The sequence below is a fragment of the Sorex fumeus genome, unplaced genomic scaffold, assembly GCF_029834395.1.
Source record: "Sorex fumeus unplaced genomic scaffold, SorFum_2.1 ptg000045l, whole genome shotgun sequence".
In the NCBI taxonomy this organism is placed as follows: Eukaryota; Metazoa; Chordata; class Mammalia; order Eulipotyphla; family Soricidae; genus Sorex; species Sorex fumeus.
This window is the reverse complement of record NW_026606102.1, coordinates 20973001-20991230: the sequence shown is the minus strand read 5'-3', so window position 1 is coordinate 20991230 and position 18230 is coordinate 20973001. Positions and strand designations below refer to the sequence as shown.

The following is an 18230-nucleotide window of genomic DNA, read 5'->3' as shown; positions in this document are numbered from 1 at the left end:
CCCCAGTGCATTGCCGGGTGTGACCCAAAAAGCAAAAAAAAAAAAAGGTCCCCAACTTTAAAACTTGGCAACTGCTTCGCCAATCTTTTAGAGTAATTTTTAAATGAAGTATAACTTACTGAGAAGTCTTAAATCACAAGTGAAAATGGCAAAGCACACACACCGTCACCCTGAGTCAAGAACTGGAAGGGGGCTGGAGAGTACAGTGGGCAGGTGCCTGCCTTGCACGTGGCCGGCCCAGGCCCAGTATGCCCCCCTGAGCCTGCCAGGAGTGATCCCTGCATGCAGAGCAAGAAACAAGCCCTGAGTACCATCGTGTGTGGCCCAAAACACAGAAGTAACAAGCCGGGTCAGCACAGTACAGGCCTTACCCCAGGCCACGGCTGCGCTTCTCTGTTTGACATCACCTAGCTGGGTACTGTCCTCAGTCCTTGGTGCAGGCACTTGCATGTATCACCAGTCGCAGTCCCTGCGGGCGGTGGCAGCTTTCTGGTGGGTATGCTCAGAGCAATATTGAGTCAGAGTGGGAACCTGCATCTCTGGGCCCGTGTGGAGTGTGTGTGTGTGTGTGTGTGTGTGTGTGTGTGTGTGTGTGTGTGTATGTGTGTGTGTGTGGTGGAAGCCAAGGAAGGTGACTGCTATGCCAGTGCCTGGGGCTCAGTCTGGTCTCTGTGGCCATCAGAGTTCTGGGAGTGACAGCAGGACAGCAGGGCCTCTCCAGGTCCTTTCTCCTCCGATGTCGGGTAAGCACATGTGTGCATGCACATGTGTGTATGTGGGTCAGCCTCAACGGGATATGCTGCCTCTTTTTTTAATCTGATTTGTAAGACATTCTATACGTGTCAGCCTTTGTCCAGAATATGTCAGTTAAGTATTGTCCCTGGCTTGACTTTTCACTCTCTTAGTGAAAGTTAGTGCTTTTGTGTCCTGTGTAAGAAAGTTTCCAAAGGCTGTTTTCTAAAATTTTCTAAAATAACCTTTCCAAAGGTTATTTTCTAAAATTGTTTCTGTAATTGTTTGGGGGAACAATGTGAGCCATAGGGGACGATCAAGAACTTTTTCTGTATGGTATTTTCAGTTTGGCCCAGTGCTGTTTGCAGAAAGATGTCACATTTATTGGTGGTGGTACCCAGGATAAACCCAGGCTTCCATAGGGGTCACCTTAGGTGATGCAGGGGATAATTCTGGGAGCTCTAGTTGCTCTCTTGCTTGTCTTTCTGTTCTTTCACCAAAAGCATGGCATCTGAATGAATCTGCTTTGTAAGGAACTTGGGTATCTGCTCCTGAGTCCTCCAGGCTTGTTTTTTGGCTCAGAAGATGCCAAAGTCATCCTTGGTCCTTTGCATTTGCATATGGGTTCAGAATCACCTTCTACTTTCAGCTTCTTCTACATTCAGCCAAGCAAACAAACAGAATCCACAGAGACTTTTATTAGGGTCTAATTTGGTTAGCTTCTAAAGCTGAATGTTCCAATCTATAGCCTTGGTGTTTTTCTCGTCCCAAGTTCACAGATTGTTAGTAGAAATGCAGTCAGGGCCAAGAATGATTAGGTTATAAACTCTGGTTTTCTTTTTAAGGCCACTCAGTGACAAGAACAACAACAGTGGGAATTCAGCTCTGACCAATACCATACCCAACACACCAAGGCAGACAACACCTGCTCCCGGGAGAAAGCCAGGAACGCTGCCCTCGAGCCTGGATGACTTAAAGGTGATGAACCCAAGTGGGGTTTATTACCCCTTCATGCCATACCTGACATGACTTCCCAACCTGTCCAGCACATGTCGATCATTTAACATGGACATTTGCCCCTAGCAGTGACCCAACTGCCTTCCAGGAGGGCATCCTTTTCACACCTGTTATTCCGCTTTTAATTTTTGCTTATTCAGCTTATACCCCATGGAGGCAGCGTGCTCCAGAAGCTGATTCATGTTCTTTCCTGCTCAGGGCCAAGTTTGGGCAGAGCAGGAAAAGGAAAGGGCTGAGGGCATATGATCTCCAGGGTCAGGCCCTTGGATTTCTCTTGCTTCTAGCAGCTTGATCTATAGATTCAGTCTCTGCCTTGGTTTCATCGGTAAGGTGTAATGAGATCAATACCCCCTCACGTGTTGATAACCAAAAGAATAAAACACATCATTGTCACTGTAATTAATCAGTGAAAAAACAAACAAACAGAATTCACAGAGACTTTTATTAGGGTCTAATTTGGTTAGCTTCTAAAGCTGAATCTTCCAATCTTCCAATCTATGTGATCCCTCCTAGTAAGAAATTCCTTAGACATCCAGAGGAATTACCCTGTAAAAACCGTTCCTTACTGGTCTCTGCTTCTCCTGGTCTGTAGCTATGAGTCAACACGCACTAGGACAGAAACCCTAGTACAGAGTGACAGGCACATCCCCCTTTCCCAGACAGGGCGCATACAGTCAGGAAGGCGTGACCCCAAGTGGAGACATCTGATGTGTTTATACTTCCAGGTATCAGAACTGAAGACAGAACTGAAGCTGAGGGGCCTTCCAGTGTCAGGCAGCAAACCAGACCTCATTGAGCGCCTGAAATCCTACCAGGAAATGAACAGCAGCAGTGCAGCCGGGGGCATTGTGGCTGTGTCCACGTCCACCATAGTTACCAGCACCCCGGAAGTCTCCGGGGCACTGCCGGTGACAACACTCCACAATGTGGGGACTGCTGCGGGCTCCACCTTCAAAGCAGAGCTGCCCTCCAGGGGAGCTGGCAGCGCCACCCACGTGGACAGCATCCACTCCCCACTGCCCATCTCACCTTCCCCCTCAGAACAGTCCAGCCTCAGCACCGAGGACACGAGCATGACCGACACGTTGACGGAGATCATGACCATGATGTCCCCATCGCAGTTCTTGTGTTCGTCTCCCCTGCGGGTGGCCAGTAACGAAGACAGCCTGAGCCCCACCAGCAGCACCCTGTCCAGCTTGGAGCTGGACGCGGCCGAGAAGGACCGCAAGCTCCAGGAGAAGGAGAAGCAGATCGAGGAGCTCAAGAGGAAACTGGAACAAGAGCAGAAGCTGGTGGAGGTTCTGAAAATGCAGCTCGAAGTTGAAAAGCGAGGGCAGCAGCAGCAGCGGCCCCCCGAGCCCCCGTCCAGCGCCCCAGCGAACCCCGACACCAAGTCCGAGCAGAAGCACAGCACTTCCCCCGTCAAAGACGAGACCCCCCTCCCTGACTGCTCCAGCTCCAGGCAGCCCGCCCTGGCAGCTGGCCACCCTGGGGCCCAGCCCCTCCCTGTGGCCGCCCAAACCCTCGTTGCCAAGAAGGTGGTCATCAAGCAGGAGGTGGCCCCGGCAGAGCAGCAGGGCGTCGTCCCCAAGTTCTATGTCAGTCCCCAGGGGCAGCCGCCACCTGCCCTAGTGGCTCCACCTCAAGCGTTACTGACCACACCGACGGCGCAGCTGCTGCTGCCAGTGTCCATCCAGGGCTCCAGCGTCACCTCTGTGCAGCTCCCTGTGGGCAGCCTCAAACTCCAGGTGCAATGCGTGTTCTCACTCTGCCTGCCCGGGTGCTCCCTGGGCGCTGGGGACATGACACGTGTCCCAGTCAGAGAGTTCAAAAGCGTGGAGTGGGGGCGAGGCACTGGACCCGCACCAGATACAGTCTGAGCTCAGAGGCATAAGTAACCCGTGTACAGTCGGGTGTGGACCCCCAAACAAGCAAAATGTCAGTTGTCTGGGGCTGGAGCAATAGCACAGCGGGTAAGGCGTTTGCCTTGCACGCGGCGGACCCGGGTTCGATTCCCAGCATCCCATATGGTCCCCCGAGCACCGCCAGGAGTAATTCCTGAGTGCAGAGCCAGGAGGAACCCCTGTGCAACTCCGGGTGTGACCCAAAAAGAAAAACAAAACAAAACAAACTACCTTGTTTCTGGGGCTGGGGTAGGGCATCCAGTGGGTAAAGCGTTTACCTTGCACACAGCCGACCCAGGTTCGATTCCCAGCATCCCATAGGGTCCCCCGAGCACCGCCAGGAGTAATTCCTAAGTGCAGAGCCAGGAGGAACCTCTGAGCATCGCCGGGTGAGACCCAAAAAGCGCACCCAAAAAAATGTCAGTTGTCTTACCAAAATGCTACTAGCTGGCTCTTGTTTTTCTGTTGTTTGAGGGGTGATAGGGGAACCATACCTGGTGGTGAGCAAGGCTGACTCCTGGCTGCTCGGGCAGTTTTCATGTAGCTACTCAGGTGTCTGCCTCTGCCCCGTTGCAGCTCAGCAGCTGAGGCCTCAAAAGGTCTGGAAAGCTGCCCTGGGACAGCCGGCACTACATTCAGGCTCCTGCTGCCAGAACGTGTTTTGCTGGGCCCCGCCCTTCACCTTTCTCCACCCAGTGTGGTTCTTGAGACACCACTGATGGGAAGACGCTTACGTTAAAGAGAGCGTGGCCACAGATCCAGGAGTGGATTCTCGAACAGAAGCGGGAAAAGCTCCACTGAGCTTTCAAGGAAAGAAAGTTTTTCTCCATTAGCACAGATACTACAGGCTCAGATAGGTGCCAGGGCCTGTGTGTGCTAAGTCTGCACACACACGCAGCTGCAGGCAGGGACGGGCAAGGGCAGGCCTACCCAGATGCGCTGCTGCTCTGGAAGCTATCGCACTGCCCAACGGAACTGGCTGGAGCTGGTAGGAAGCTTCTCCTTCGGTTTTCCAGCTTCCCCTCACTTGAGAAAGGAAAGGGCAGCCACGCGAGAAATGACAAGTGCGTGCAAGGACCTTCCATCGCCCTGGTTCAGATTCGTGAAGGCACAGACTGACGTGCCCGAGGCTTAGGGCATGTCTGAATATCCCTCTCCCTCTCAGACACACACCAAGTGGCCAGTCTGTACATGTCTCACTTTGTTGACAGTGACCTGTTTTTGCCCCCTAGACTCCACCACAAGCTGGGATCCAGCCGCAGCCGCAGCTGGCTACCACCACCTTGTCAACGGGCCTGTCACAGCCCGGACCGCAGAAGCAGGACACATTCACACCGCACGTGCTCACTCAGCCCCCACAGGTCCGAAAGGTGAGTGACAGGAGCCAGTGTCTAGGGCCCTACGGGCTTGTCAGTCGTCGCCTCAGTCAGCATGATGGGAGGTGCGGGTTATCTGGCTGTCTGGGAAAAAGGAAGCTCCCTGGCCTTTTCTTTTTTTTTTTTTTTTTTTTTTTTTTTTCCCTGGCCTTTTCTTAAAGGTTTAGAAAAAATGTTTCAAAAGGGGACTGGAGCAATAGTACTTTGGGGAGGGCGTTTGCCTTGCACACAGCTGAACCAATTCCATCCCTGGCCGGCATCCCATATGGTGCCCTGAGCCCCGCCAGAGTGATTCCCGAGGGTAGAGTCAGGAGTAACCCCCGAGCATCACGACATGTGGCCCGAAAACAAAAATGGTTTCCAGAGAATTTTTAGGGTCAGAAGTAGTAGAGCGAGTAGGGTACATTTTCCCTACACAGAGCCAACCCAGGTTCAATCCCCAGCATATTGTCCCCTGATCACTGCTACGTGTGGCACCAAAATGAAAAAAAAAAAAATTTCAAATTCAGAATTCATTTGGATTTCATACAAAGTTTAATAATGGAAGGCAAGAAGGAGGCAGTGCAGTTCCCTGGGAAAAACTTTTGGACCAGAGCAATAGCACAGTGTATAGGGCGCTTGTCTTGGTCACGACCAATGTAGTTCAACCCCCAGCATCCCACATCATCCCCTCTAAACTCCACCAGGGGGGGTTCCCGAGCGCCACTGGGAATGGCCCGGAAACCAACAATTAGAGAGGAGCTACAACCTACAACCTATGGAGACTGCTTGTGGTTCTGTGTGCTGGCCTTATGCACAGTTTGTGTGCTTTCTCTCCACATCCACAACCTCATTCTGCAAACGACTCCAGCGTCCTTTAAGTCCCTCCCAGGAGCCAGCAGCATTTCCTCCTGACCAGTAGATGGTGCAACATGCACACCCTGGCTGCAGACTCCTTACCCCAGCAACTGGTACCCAGATAATGAAGGGGGCACTGCTGCGACAGCTGGAGGGACAGTCAGCCTGCCTCCCTCCGGGTACAGTCCTGTTACCCCGCGCTCCCATGGGGTCTCTTCTGGGGGACTCAGTGCTCAGGAAGTCAGAGTTTGTATTACTTGACCTGGGCTCAGTAATGTTTCCGTGTAGTCACCAGCTGAGCAAAATGTCCAAATGTCAAACCTTTTCTGGCTTTAGGCAGACAACTCTAGATGGGCGACATGAACAACAAGAGGTTGCATCACTGCTGCCTGAGCGCACTCGCCATTCAGAGGTGGTCCTGCTGGTCTGAGCCTCGGCGTGCCTCTGAGTCTCGGGGGCAGCCGCCAGCTCCTGCTGGTCTAGGCTGCAGGGGCAGAGCATGAGAGAGTATTTTCTCCATTACAGGTTTTCACAAACTCGGCACCCAGCCCCGTGCTTTCCTACCAGTGCCCTCCTGCTCCCACGGCCCAGCAGCCCTTTGTCAATAAGACATGCAGCGGCATCCTCCCGCCCCGGAGTGCCGCACTTCCAACCCTGCAGAACGGGCCTCACATGCCCAAGAAGGTGAGCCATGACCAGGGAGGGACAGGCAGGACAGGTTCGTCAGCCAGTGTGTGCGTTTGGCCTCTCTGCATCCCAGGGAGGGCACAGAGCTCACATGCCCCCCTCCGGTCTCCCACAGCCCAGCTCACCCCCGCCGCCCCAGCAGTTCATCGTCCAGCACTCTCTGTTTGGGAGCCCGGTCCCCAAGACCAAGGATCCGCCCCGCTACGAGGAGGCCATCAAGCAGACGCGCAGTGCCCAGTCTTCCCTTCCAGAGGTAAGGCGGTGTCCAGTCACGCACTGGGCAGGGAGCAGGTCATCAGCACCAGCAGCAGGCATCCTGGGATGGTGCAGACCAGGCAGCTGCCTCCCATGCAGGAGGAAGGGAACTTGTCATCTGAATTCTTCTCTAGCTCCGGGCTGAGCGAGGTGCTCACCTGTGAGGAGGAACCGTCTATCAGAACCAGGTTACAACATTCACCAAAGAACCAAAACCAAAGTGTCGGTCTAGACCGTCTTCCCGAAGGTCCATGTGGAAGTGACCAGGGGAGTGCGGATACTGTCAGGGGGCAAAGGCTTAATGCCATGTTTAAGAAAACTGGAAGGAACTCATTCTTCTAGCCATGTTCTCCTCAGGACATGTAGTTCACCTGCTTGTCTTTGTTTCTTCATTTGATTTTCGGGCCCCACCGGGTGATGCTCAGGGGATCATGTGGGATGCCGGGGTTGAACCCAGGTTGGCCCTGTGCAGTGTAAATGCCCTTCCCGCTGACCTATTGCTCTAGCCTCCTGGTCTCTTCTTTGCTTATTTCCACTGTAAAGAAACCTATGTATACTCCTGAATACATACTTCTCTCTTTCTCCTCCCACCTTCCTAAATACATTTCAATCAAAATTATCTTGCAGACAGGAAGGGAGGAAATTGATGATTGAAACAGTCATCAGGACCCGAGCCTCAAGGGCAGGTGACCAAGTCTCATTTACTGATGTATATCATCCACGGTAGCCCACCACCGCCAACAGGAATCCTGCTGGTTGCTGGCCTCTGGTTCGTGCCTGTAGACTGGAGGGGCACCAGACTGCAAGAATCCCGAGATTCCTAATAGACAGGCGGCTCCGACTTCCAGTTTCACTGCTGGTGATGGGAGGCCCTGGCAACTCAGCCCTAGTCAGAGCCACAGAGGGCGTCAGTGGGTCCGTTGCTTCATGCCAGGGACCTGCTGAAAGCAGACACAAACACGGCCATGTTTCAGATCCGTAACTCCCAACGTGCAAGGGAGGCAGCTGATGGAATGTGAGAGAAGAAAATGTTTATAATGCGTGAAAGCCTACAGAATATAGATAATTATGAAAATTTGTCTTTAAAGAATGAAATGGAGGGTCAGCGAGAGGGTGCACAGGCCGACCCCATTCAATCCTGGGCAGCACATATGGTCAGTCCCCTGAGCACCACCAATGACCAGATTAATCAATAGAATCTAAGGTTGGGGGGGCAGGATGAACATGTTAAGGTACACCAAGGCTGTTTCATGTCCAGCGGTCCCACATGGCCTGGAGAGGCTGAGGTGGGGAAGAAGTGAGGGCTGAGTCTGTACAGCCTAGCTTGGTGATACCTGGTGAATAGCACTGTAGCACTGTCCTCCCATTGTTCATCAATTTGCGTGAGCAGGCACGTCTCCATTGTGAGACTTGTTGTCACTGTTTTTGGCATATCAACTACGTCACGGGGAGCTTGCCAGACGCTGCTGTGCGGGCGGGATACTCTCGGTAGCTTGCTGGGCTCTCCGAGAGGGACGGAGGAATCGAACCCGGGTCAGCCGCGTGCAAGGCAAGAGCCCTACACGTTGTGCTGTCGCTCCAGCATTAACTATCATTAATAGACAACTCACATGACTTTACTTGTGACCCTGCCAAATAATAGTTTACATCATATGCAATTTTTCATCTTGTTGCCTACGGATCTTTATTCTGATGAATTTGTATAAATGACTAAAAGTAGGCTGGAGCGATAGCACAACAGGTAGGGCGTTTGCCTTGCACGCGGCTAAAAGTAGTTTAATTCACGAACACATTTTTATATAGAAAAAAATATTCTAAGCCATATACATGCCTGATATACATGCTATATACATATATACATTCAGTTACTGAAGCCTCTGACCCAATTAGCTTATTTCTATAGTAAAAGCACAAATTTAACTCAATATTAACTCAGTGAACATCAGCCGATAAACAGAATGGGCCTAGTCAGTCGTAGCAGTCAAATTCTTGAAGCACTAGATGAGTGGGTGACTTTGCAGCAGCACTTCTGCAAGTTCTTTTGGGGGCCGGAAGGGTGGGTACAAGTAAGTCAGCACTTTGATGCTGGTGCTGCAGCTTACACTGAGCCTCAGCCAGGTGGGAGCTGCAGGTGGCAGTTCCACCCCTGCCACCACCACACCCTGGGTCCTCTCTGCACTACTTGTGAGACCCCACCCTCCCAAAAAGTAACAGTGTTTTATGGGGGGAAAGTGAAGGAACTGTCAACCCAGAATTCAACATATTTTCAAGTAAATAAAAATCACGATCACCATCATCCTGTTGTTCGTCAATTACCTCGAGCAGGCACCAGTAAGGTCTCCTTCTTCCTAGCCCTGAGATTTTAAAAGAGCCATTTCAATGCTCTTTCAGGGTTAGGAGAAAGACCCATCGTTGTTCCTGGTATTTGGCATATTGAATACGACACGGGAAGTTTGCCAGACTCTGCCGTGTGGGCGGGATACTTTCGGTAGCCTGCCGGGTTCTCCAAAGGAAAAATGAGATAATATGATGCCGCACGGCCGTAAATGCGGCCCGGGAGCTGGGTTTTATAGTCTCTGCATCTTGGCTGTTGATGGGACCAACCTGGCGCTGGCGGCAGCTGGTGGGTGTGACGCTTACCTACTGGAAGATGGGGGATCTGGGAAATAAAAATACAGATCTCGAATTACCTGTACCACAAGAAGTAACACTGTTCTGAAAGAATCTTCCCCAAATACACTGATCATAAAACTTGGGTTTACGGTGTTTACAGGGTTTTTATATTTTATATACAGTGCTGTATACTGCTCGAGGCCGAGTAGGGCATTTGCCTTGCAAGCGGCTGACGGGGCAACCTGGGTTCGATTCCTTTGCCCCTCTCAGAGAGCCCGGCAAGCTACCGAGAGTGTCTCGCCCCCACAGCAAAGCCTGGCAAGCTGCCGGTGACATATTCGATATGCCAATCACATTGACAAGTCTCACGATGGAGATGTTTTGGCTTATAGAATTGCTCTCCTGGGGTCATCTTAATCTCAGACTATAGTGCTCAGGCCGAATTAGACTTTCCTATCCCTAGCAGGGTCCTAATCTCATTGTTACTTTTGGATCATGACAACAGCTCTTAGCTTATAGTTAAGAACTGTGGCACTTTGGCCAGGCCCATCTTGATGCCAGGGTAGCACATAGCTTACCGCTTGCCCTGGTTCCATCCAGTCCCTCGTTCGGATCCTGCTTTGGGGGGCGCTAGGAAGTGAGGGCAACTGAGGCTTAAGTTGAGAAAGCAGATGCCCAGGAATGAATAATATTCGAAGCCAATTAAATCCCAAGTTACAAAAGCATAATATTAATTGTCTTCTTGTGTCTATTCAAAAGGATTGCCTTAAAGTAAACTATTCAAAAGACATTAGGAGAGGAGAAAGGCAATATTAACTTATAATACAGGTTCAGTGTCCTAGAAAGATCTGACCTTACAAATTAACAGAAACTGATTAGGGGGATAAGCTGATTAACTGTTTGGGGAAGAGAGCAGAGAGAAGTAGTTACAAAGAAACAAAAGAATGGGAGTGACTGGGATGGGTATGACCGATATGCTAAGCTACCTGAGGAAGGATAGATAAAGCAGCTGTGATGCATCCTTCCCAGTCTGAGAGGCCTCGTCAAGTGCAGCCAGAGATCATATGGGCCCCCCACACCCCAAACCTCCCTAACTTCTAACACTCCAGTACAGGGCTCAGACCCAGGTGTAAGGTCTCTGGTGCTCCCAGATTTGTGACAGGATGCTCACTCTGTCCCCCTCTCTCGTAGGTCCCCAACACGCACAGCCAGCAGATGGACGACCTCTTCGATATCCTCATTAAGAGTGGAGGTAGGTCTCCCAGTGCGCTTTACCCGAGGTTTCCTCTTGAGCTCAGTGCAGCTTTCGTCCCGGGAACCACCTTTCTCTCTCAATTGTTGACTTTATGACATTAAAACAACTCACTAAATTATGCCCGGAGATAGTACAGTGGGCAGGGCACTTGCCTTACACACATCCAACCTGGGTTCAATCCCCAACATCCCATATGTCCCCCAAGCCCAACTGGAGGAACCCATGAGCGCTGCTGGCCCAAGGAAAAGAAAAAAAAGGAGCCAGATATAAGTTCCAGATTGAAAAGCTTCAGAATCTGTTCTGAGTATATCACAGCGATGGAATTAAAAACATTCACAGTTTTGTAGCAACTGAGTTACCTAAGCTGTCACTACGAACTATTACAATTCAAATGCTATTTTGGATTTTTTTTTTCTTTTTAGGTCACACCTGGCAATGCACAGGGGTTACTCCTGGCTCTGTACTCAAGAATTACCCCTGGCAGTGCTCAGGGGACCATATAGGATGCTGGGAATCAAACCTGGGTCGGCCGCGTGCAAGGCAAATGCCCTACCCGCTGTGCTATTACTCCAGCCCCCCTATTTTGGAATATTTTATGACATTCTCAAAACTCCCCTGATGCAGGCTAGCTGTTTTGTGGTGCAGGGATGGGAACCCTGGGTCTCAGAGAGCCACGTTCCCTCTACCACTGAGTCACATCCCCTTATTCAGATTTTTAAAACACTTCTCCTTATCATCCACCACTTGATTTGAGATTATTATCCTTCGCCAGAATATTCTAGCTGACAGTGATGTGCAAAGCAAGTTTCTGCTGATAACCATGTTGACCTCACACCATAACTTACATTCATGGTGTCACTGTCACTGTCCTCCCATTGTTCATCAATTTGCTCGAGCAGGCCCAGTAACGTCTCCATTGTGACAATTGTTACTGTGTTTGGCACATCGAACACGTCACGGGCAGCTTGCCAGGCTCTGCTGTGCGGGCGAGATACTCTCGGTAGCTTGCTGGGCTCTCCGAGAGGGGCGGAGGAATCGAACTCGGGTCGGCCATGTTGGCCGCGTGTAAGGCAAACGCCCTACCCGCTGTGCTATCGCTCCAGCCCACATTCATGGTGTATCTACAGAAATGAGAATAGACATCCCAATCCTGAATTTAAAAATTAAAAAAATAAAAGGTTTTTCGGGGGACTGGAGAGATAAGATGAAGATGATGGGTAGGGCACTTTCCTTTCATAGAGTCAACCCTGGTTCGATCCCCATCATCCCTGAGAGCAAGGCTAGGTATAGACCATTTTTTTTTTTAAATAAAAGGCTTGTTGCCAAATCTGGGAATTAATGTGACAAAGTATCTAATAAGTATATTATTTCACCTTAGTATCTCACCCGCACAGCAAAGCCTGGCAAGCTCCCTGTGATGTGTTCCATATGCCAGACACAGTAACAAGTCTCACAATGGAGATGTTACTGGGCCTGCTCGAGCAAATCGGTGAACAACGGGAGGGCAGTGCTACGGTGCAGTGCAGCGCTATTGTACAAATACCAGAGATGGTGAGAACAGAGACAGTGGATTAAAAGCCTAGTTTTATAGCTCAGACTTTCAAAATCTCTGCAGAAATACAGCAACTGTCCATTCACTCACGAACCCAGTGTCGGTCCTTCCCATTCCCTACTAGAATATCCCAATGCTTTGATTATTAAGCCCGTCTTTCCTGGCATATAGATAAACCATCAGATGCTCCTAAGCACGAAGGGCATTTTTCTCCAATATCTGTCACTAACAGAGCAACACTGGGATCTACAACACTGTTCAATCGTTGATCTTTGGCAAAGAGTAATATGACTCGTGCTCAGGATATCTGTCAGAAGCAAGGTTAAAAAAAAGGTGAGCAAAAATTAAGCGATCCTGCCTCACTTTAAGCCTACAAGAGAGAGGATCAGATCTCTAACCTCACGGGTGTAAGGGGTTAAGATGCAGTAAGTAACCAGAAGCAATCAGATGTGTCCCCCTTTAAAATAACCATCGTTCAAAGGCTGTGGGTGGCACCCTGACCCGAGCCTTCCTGGCCCACAGACGGCTGCGGAGAGAGAAGCTGTGTGGGCTCATGGGGGCGCCACTAGCTCAGGCTGGTGACCAGAGCGTTCCCGACAGCCCCAGTGGGAGACAGAGTGACCGGCATGGTCTCATGGCCTCCCCACTCCTGTTGCCTTGCAGAGATCTCCCTCCCTGTCAAGGAGGAGCCTTCTCCTATCTCTAAGATGAGACCAGTGACCGCCAGCATCACCACCATGCCGGTCAACACCGTGGTGTCCCGGCCACCCCCCCAAGTCCAGATGGCACCCCCTGTCTCCTTAGAACACATGAGCAGCTTGTCTGCCAGCTTAGAGAACCAACTCGAAGCTTTCTTGGACGGCACTCTCCCACCAGCCAGTGACACAGCCCCACTGCCCAGCGGCAGCGAGGACAGGGAGACCTTCTCCCTCATTGAGGACCTCCACAGCGAGCTGCTGGCGCCCCCGGGAACGCTGGACCACTCTCACTCCCCCATGGAAACGTCGGAGGCCCAGTTCGCCGCCAGCACCCCCTGCCTCTCCCTGGACCTCTCTGATTCCAGCCTGGACAACATGGAGTGGCTGGACATCACCATGCCCAACTCGGCGTCAGGACTCACCCCACTCAGCGCCGCCGCCCCTAGCATGTTCTCTGCTGACTTTCTGGACCCCCAGGACCTGCCGCTGCCCTGGGACTAAGGTCGCAGTGTCTCGGGCCCAAGCTCCTGGAGGGTTTCAGAGACAGACCAGCAAGTGGCCAGAGTCGCAGCCCCGCATGGAGCCCTTCCGTCGCCGGCAGCAGCGCGGTGCGGGCCTACTGCAGGCTCTGGGTCTAAGAAGACTCATCCGTTTCTCCAGACTTTAGTGCAGAGCAGAAAGACCTGTGGATAGACACAGGGGAACGTGTGTGCGAGGAAGGCCCCGAGGAGTCCCGAGTGGCCCTAAGTCCCCCTGGGTCCTGAACACTGAGGCACACAGCTCGCTCAGAAGCCACGCTGCAGGCAGCCGCTCACTGACACTTGGTCAGTGGCCTGCAGTGTGCGCCGGCCACTCAGCCAAGGCTCCCGGCAGAAAACTTGTGGGTCCTTCAGAAAACTACATGATTTCTATGTTGTAGTTTGTTTTGTGAATTTTGGAATCTTACTTTAGATTTCCAAATTTTAATGAAAGCTCTTTCACCATAACCACCCAGTCCACTGTAAAAAGCCCAGGGATATCGAGAACACTGAAAATTCCAGCCCTGCCCTCGGCTGAGCCCAGCTCTAGTGTGTGCATTAGACCTTTGTCTGCTGCTGTGCGGCCTCAGCGGGGGGCGCGGGGGGTCGAGTCCGGTGATAACCTTGATCGTTCTAAGATACTTGAGCCACGTGTTTCTCTGTGTTAAAGACTTGCTGACGGACTTTCAGGTAACCAGTCCCATCTCAGAACCAAGGAAAGGCTTTAGCGCTAGGGGCTTTCTGACGGGGAGTACAGAAAGCCCTGTCTCAAGCTGGAGAGTGAAAAACTGGAGGTTTTCTTAATCATTTTTTATAGAGAGAGAGGGAAAAAAGCACATATTTGCGGAGTAGTTTCAGAATTTTCTAAAGTGCCAACTATCACAGCATTTCCAAAAATCTTCCAAGCTAGTCATTAAAATGTATTAGAAAATGTGGGTGAGAGACCTGAAAATTCCCCTGTGTGGGGTTCTTACTTGGCCCCTGCTCACCGTGACCCATGGCTGGGGTGGCGTTGCTGAGACTGTGTTTTACCTGATAGCTGACCAATTTTTTTGTCTCGCGTGTTGGTCTGGTTACACGTCCACAAGCTCCATCTTTCCTTAGTCACCCCTGAACACTGGAGCCCTCGCTTCACTGAAGTGTCCCAATGGCCCACAGGGCCCCTTCACTGCCAGCCCCCAAGAGAGCAGGTGTCTGGGCCTGCTGGGACCCTCGTTCCCTGCTTAGACTCTCAGTGTTGTCTCCTGTGGCTTCGTGGCAGCGGGGCTGTGTCCACAGCTCTGGCGCTGGCCTTTCTAGTGCACATGTGACTCAGGCATGGGTCCACCAGCAAAGCATGTCGGCAACAGCTGCATGCTACTGTGGAAAATTGTACAGCCAGGCCTTCCGGGCATGGGGCTTCTTGCTCGGACACTATATTTCCGTTTAATATGAGTATTTTTGTACTACTAAAGAGAGCCTATTGAAGTTTCCTGTTTAAACCTGCAGTGTGGCCCTCCACGAAACTGAGAGAGGGACATGGCGTGGCAGGCCCAGAGTGGGTCCCCATCTGCTCCCCAACACTGACTCAGGCTTCCTCTGCCCACTTCAGTCCCAGATTGCTGCGGAGCCCTGAGCCCTGAGGCGACAATCCCTTGTGCTGCCTGCCTATGGGCATTGGCAGGGAGCCCGTGGACCCCGTGGCCCATTCCCCAGATCCAGATCCACAAGCTTCCCCCCAGCATAGATTCTGAGCACTGGAGCAGAGGACCCCACATTATCCACACTCTGACTGGAAAGGCAGGGGACCGGGGACCACAGCTGCAAGTGCAGAGCCCAGCTGCGTTTCAGCTCATCTTCCAAATGGTTTCAGTCAGAACTGGAAAATCATCAGATTCTCTCTCTCTCGCTCGCTCGCTCTCTCACTCTCGCTCTCGCTCACTCGTTCTCTTTCCCTGGTTCAAATTTCGCTAACTGGCCCTTCCTGGGCTGCATTTTGTGAGTGACTCTGCTTGGCCATAAGCAGCCTTCAGTGCTCCCCCCACCTCCCTTTTCTTGCGGAATTTGAGGAAGTGCATCAATGCAAAAGAGTTCTGCCCGAAACCTTTGCGTTGCGGCCTCTAGTTCAGACAGCTGCACATGTTTACAGAGAGCCCTCCCCTCCCCGCAGACGCGTTGCTCTGTGAATCGTCCTTACAAAAGTCACGATTTTGCGGCTGCAGCATGGCAATCTCAGACCTCCCGGTGCTGCCCGAAAGCCCATCCGGTGGCATGGCAATGTCGACACAGCTGTCACGTTCAACAGAGCTTTGTGCCAACTGCTGAGACAAAGCTTTAACCGAGGTCACAGAACCACCCAGACTCCTGACCATTACCTCTTTTCAACATGCTGTAAAGAAATCTCCTCGTTTGGTAGGAGGCAGAAGCATTTAGGAAGAGTTTAATTTCTACCAAAAGTACTTAACCTCAAGTAACCAACAGTAATGCAAACTTGCTTTAAAAGGAACCAAAGGCATTGCCAAGTATTTGCCAAGAGAAGGCACTTTTTATTTAAAATTTGAGACAAATAAGATCTCAAAAAAATTAATCCCAAAAAGGTATTATCCATTTACGCTTATAATTTTCACAGAGATGTAGATATTTCTCTATTGTTTCTTTGTAAAATAGCATAGATTTGTTTTGTTGGTTTAAGAATAGTATTTAGTAGTAATGATATCCAGTTGTTTCTACGTACAAATTAGGGTTTTTTTTTGCTTGCAATATAAATGCAATGTGGCAGGTGTTTCTCTTCTTATTTTCATTCTCACATTATGTCTTAGCATCTCACTTTATGAAAAAAAGGAGAAAAATACCAATCTACAGAGCCCTGCTTACTAAAGCATTAGTTTAATTAAAAAAAATTATAGCAGTAGGGGTGAGGGTGGTCTGTTCCTGTATTGCCTTTATGTTGTTTTTTGAAAAGAAAACCATGATGCCTTTGTATTTGCTGTTTGCACCCCTGAAACCAATTCCATATCACGTCTGAATGCCATGCGTTTTGCACATGTACTGTACATAGGTAACGCATACTGTATTTTTATATGTGCGCACATTTATCATCAGATCTTTTGTACATAGTGGCAGTATTGTAGCTGATCGGGAAATGTTTGATATCAGCAATTTTGCATTTTTGTGTCTCGAATAAAAACCATTTTGATGTACTATGATGAGTCTTGCTATGGAGAGGAGAGTGGGTTCCCTGAGGTGGGGGCAGTTTGGGAGGAATTCCCGTGAGACAGAACAGAAACCGGCATAGCCCCAAATCATGTCTGCAAGGAAACCACGTGAATCACAAGTGAGCAGGCGTGTGTGCTGGCGGGAGGGCATTGGGGCTAACACAGAGACACAGTGAATGGACTCTGTCACCCCGAAATCCAGCTGAACCCTTAATTCAACTAGCCTACAAAAGCAGCTGTTTATGAAAAGAATCTTTGCAGCTCATACAAAACGGACTTCTGCGTCTTTCAGTAAAATGGGCCTTTACCGTCAGACAGCTGCAGGACCAGTACTACCCCCCCCACTCGGCCTTGGCAAAATAAACAGGCTGCCGTGCTGCCTGACTTGAGGACAGGACTGTCCCCCGGAGACAGAGCACAGGGCACCAGCCAGCTGCCGCACAGTCACTGCCCAGGGCCCCATGGACATGAACTGGGCAAGGAAATGGCGTCCCAGGAGCAGAGAAGGGACAGGAGTGAGCTGGGCACAGAGACTCGAGGGGGTGGCAGTGAGCAGGGCTGCAGCTCACCCACCTGAGAAGCGCCAGGAGACGGCCAGGCCCCTCAGAGCCCGGGAATGCTCACCCGGTGGTTTTCTCAGGGCAATGCAGAGCCTGAACGTCTTCCAGAGTGAAGGTGCATGCCAGAGCGCTTATGAACACAGCCGCTCCCCTGGGGCTCCCTCAGTTTCTCCATAGCCGATCCTGCACCCCAGTGGGGGGTCTGGTGACTCAGGGCCATCAAACTGTATCCCAGATGGAAAACACACATGCCCACCACTTCTGGGAAGCTGCCTCGGGGACTGGCTATGGGCACTGCCGCCCCAGGAACGGCTCCACCTTCACCAAGGGGCCAAGGGGCCGTCACCATAGCTCCATCGCATGCCAAGCAGGAGGCTGGCAGTGAGGTGGGGTCTCCAAGAGCTGCACCAGGCCCCTCCCCACAGGGCAGAGCGCAGGCCAAGCTACCGGGACAGTGTCTGTTGTGGCCATCCCAGTACTGTGTCTCAGTCCTCCTTAACCACGGCCCCTGCCAACCTCGGCTTCCTCCTGTGGCCCCTACCCAACTGGCTGACCCCCCAGTCTTCTGCCAGGGACCGCCAATGATGTGGTTTTCACCTGAGGCCCCCCAGAATCTCCTGGGGGTCACCACTTGAGAAACTGCCTGCAGAGAGATCCACAAAGTGGTCTGTCCAGCAGCCTTGCTCTCGCCAGTGGCATCAGTTTACCTGACCAGGACCTCACTGTGACTCGAGAGCAGAGCTCCAAAGAAACCTCTGAAAAGTGCGCCTGCTCCCCAAGTTCAGAGTGCACTGTGTCCTAGGGGTGCAGCCAGAGTCAGGCTCGCAGGAAGAGGCGCAGAGCACAGGTGCTCCTGCTGGGCCTCAGCAAATCACCCATGGAAAGGAAGCAGAGTGGGGACTTGATTCCTATTTCACAGGGTCACGCAGGGCCAGCCCTAGCCCCTAAACTCCCGCAACCTGCTGCTCTTGTCAACAAGCTCCTAACACCTCTAGTCTCAGATCCTCGATCACACACCAGCTGGCGGCCAAC

At 51.4% G+C, this 18230-nt stretch overlaps 1 protein-coding gene across 2 annotated transcripts in view; it reads left to right on the top strand.

Annotated features, from left to right (window-relative positions):
- The window catches only part of MRTFB (myocardin related transcription factor B), a 163683-nt gene extending 150111 nt beyond the window's left edge, over positions 1–13572 (top strand). For both annotated transcript variants that reach the window (XM_056122198.1, XM_056122199.1), the window contains 7 exons: positions 1578–1710; positions 2475–3497; positions 4886–5023; positions 6392–6550; positions 6669–6806; positions 10613–10673; positions 12892–13572. In XM_056122198.1, coding sequence (XP_055978173.1) covers positions 1578–1710; positions 2475–3497; positions 4886–5023; positions 6392–6550; positions 6669–6806; positions 10613–10673; positions 12892–13427 — 2188 coding nt within the window. In that variant the 3' untranslated portion in view covers positions 13428–13572. The remainder of the gene's footprint in view (positions 1–1577; positions 1711–2474; positions 3498–4885; positions 5024–6391; positions 6551–6668; positions 6807–10612; positions 10674–12891) is intronic.
- The last annotated feature ends 4658 nt before the right edge of the window (positions 13573–18230 follow it).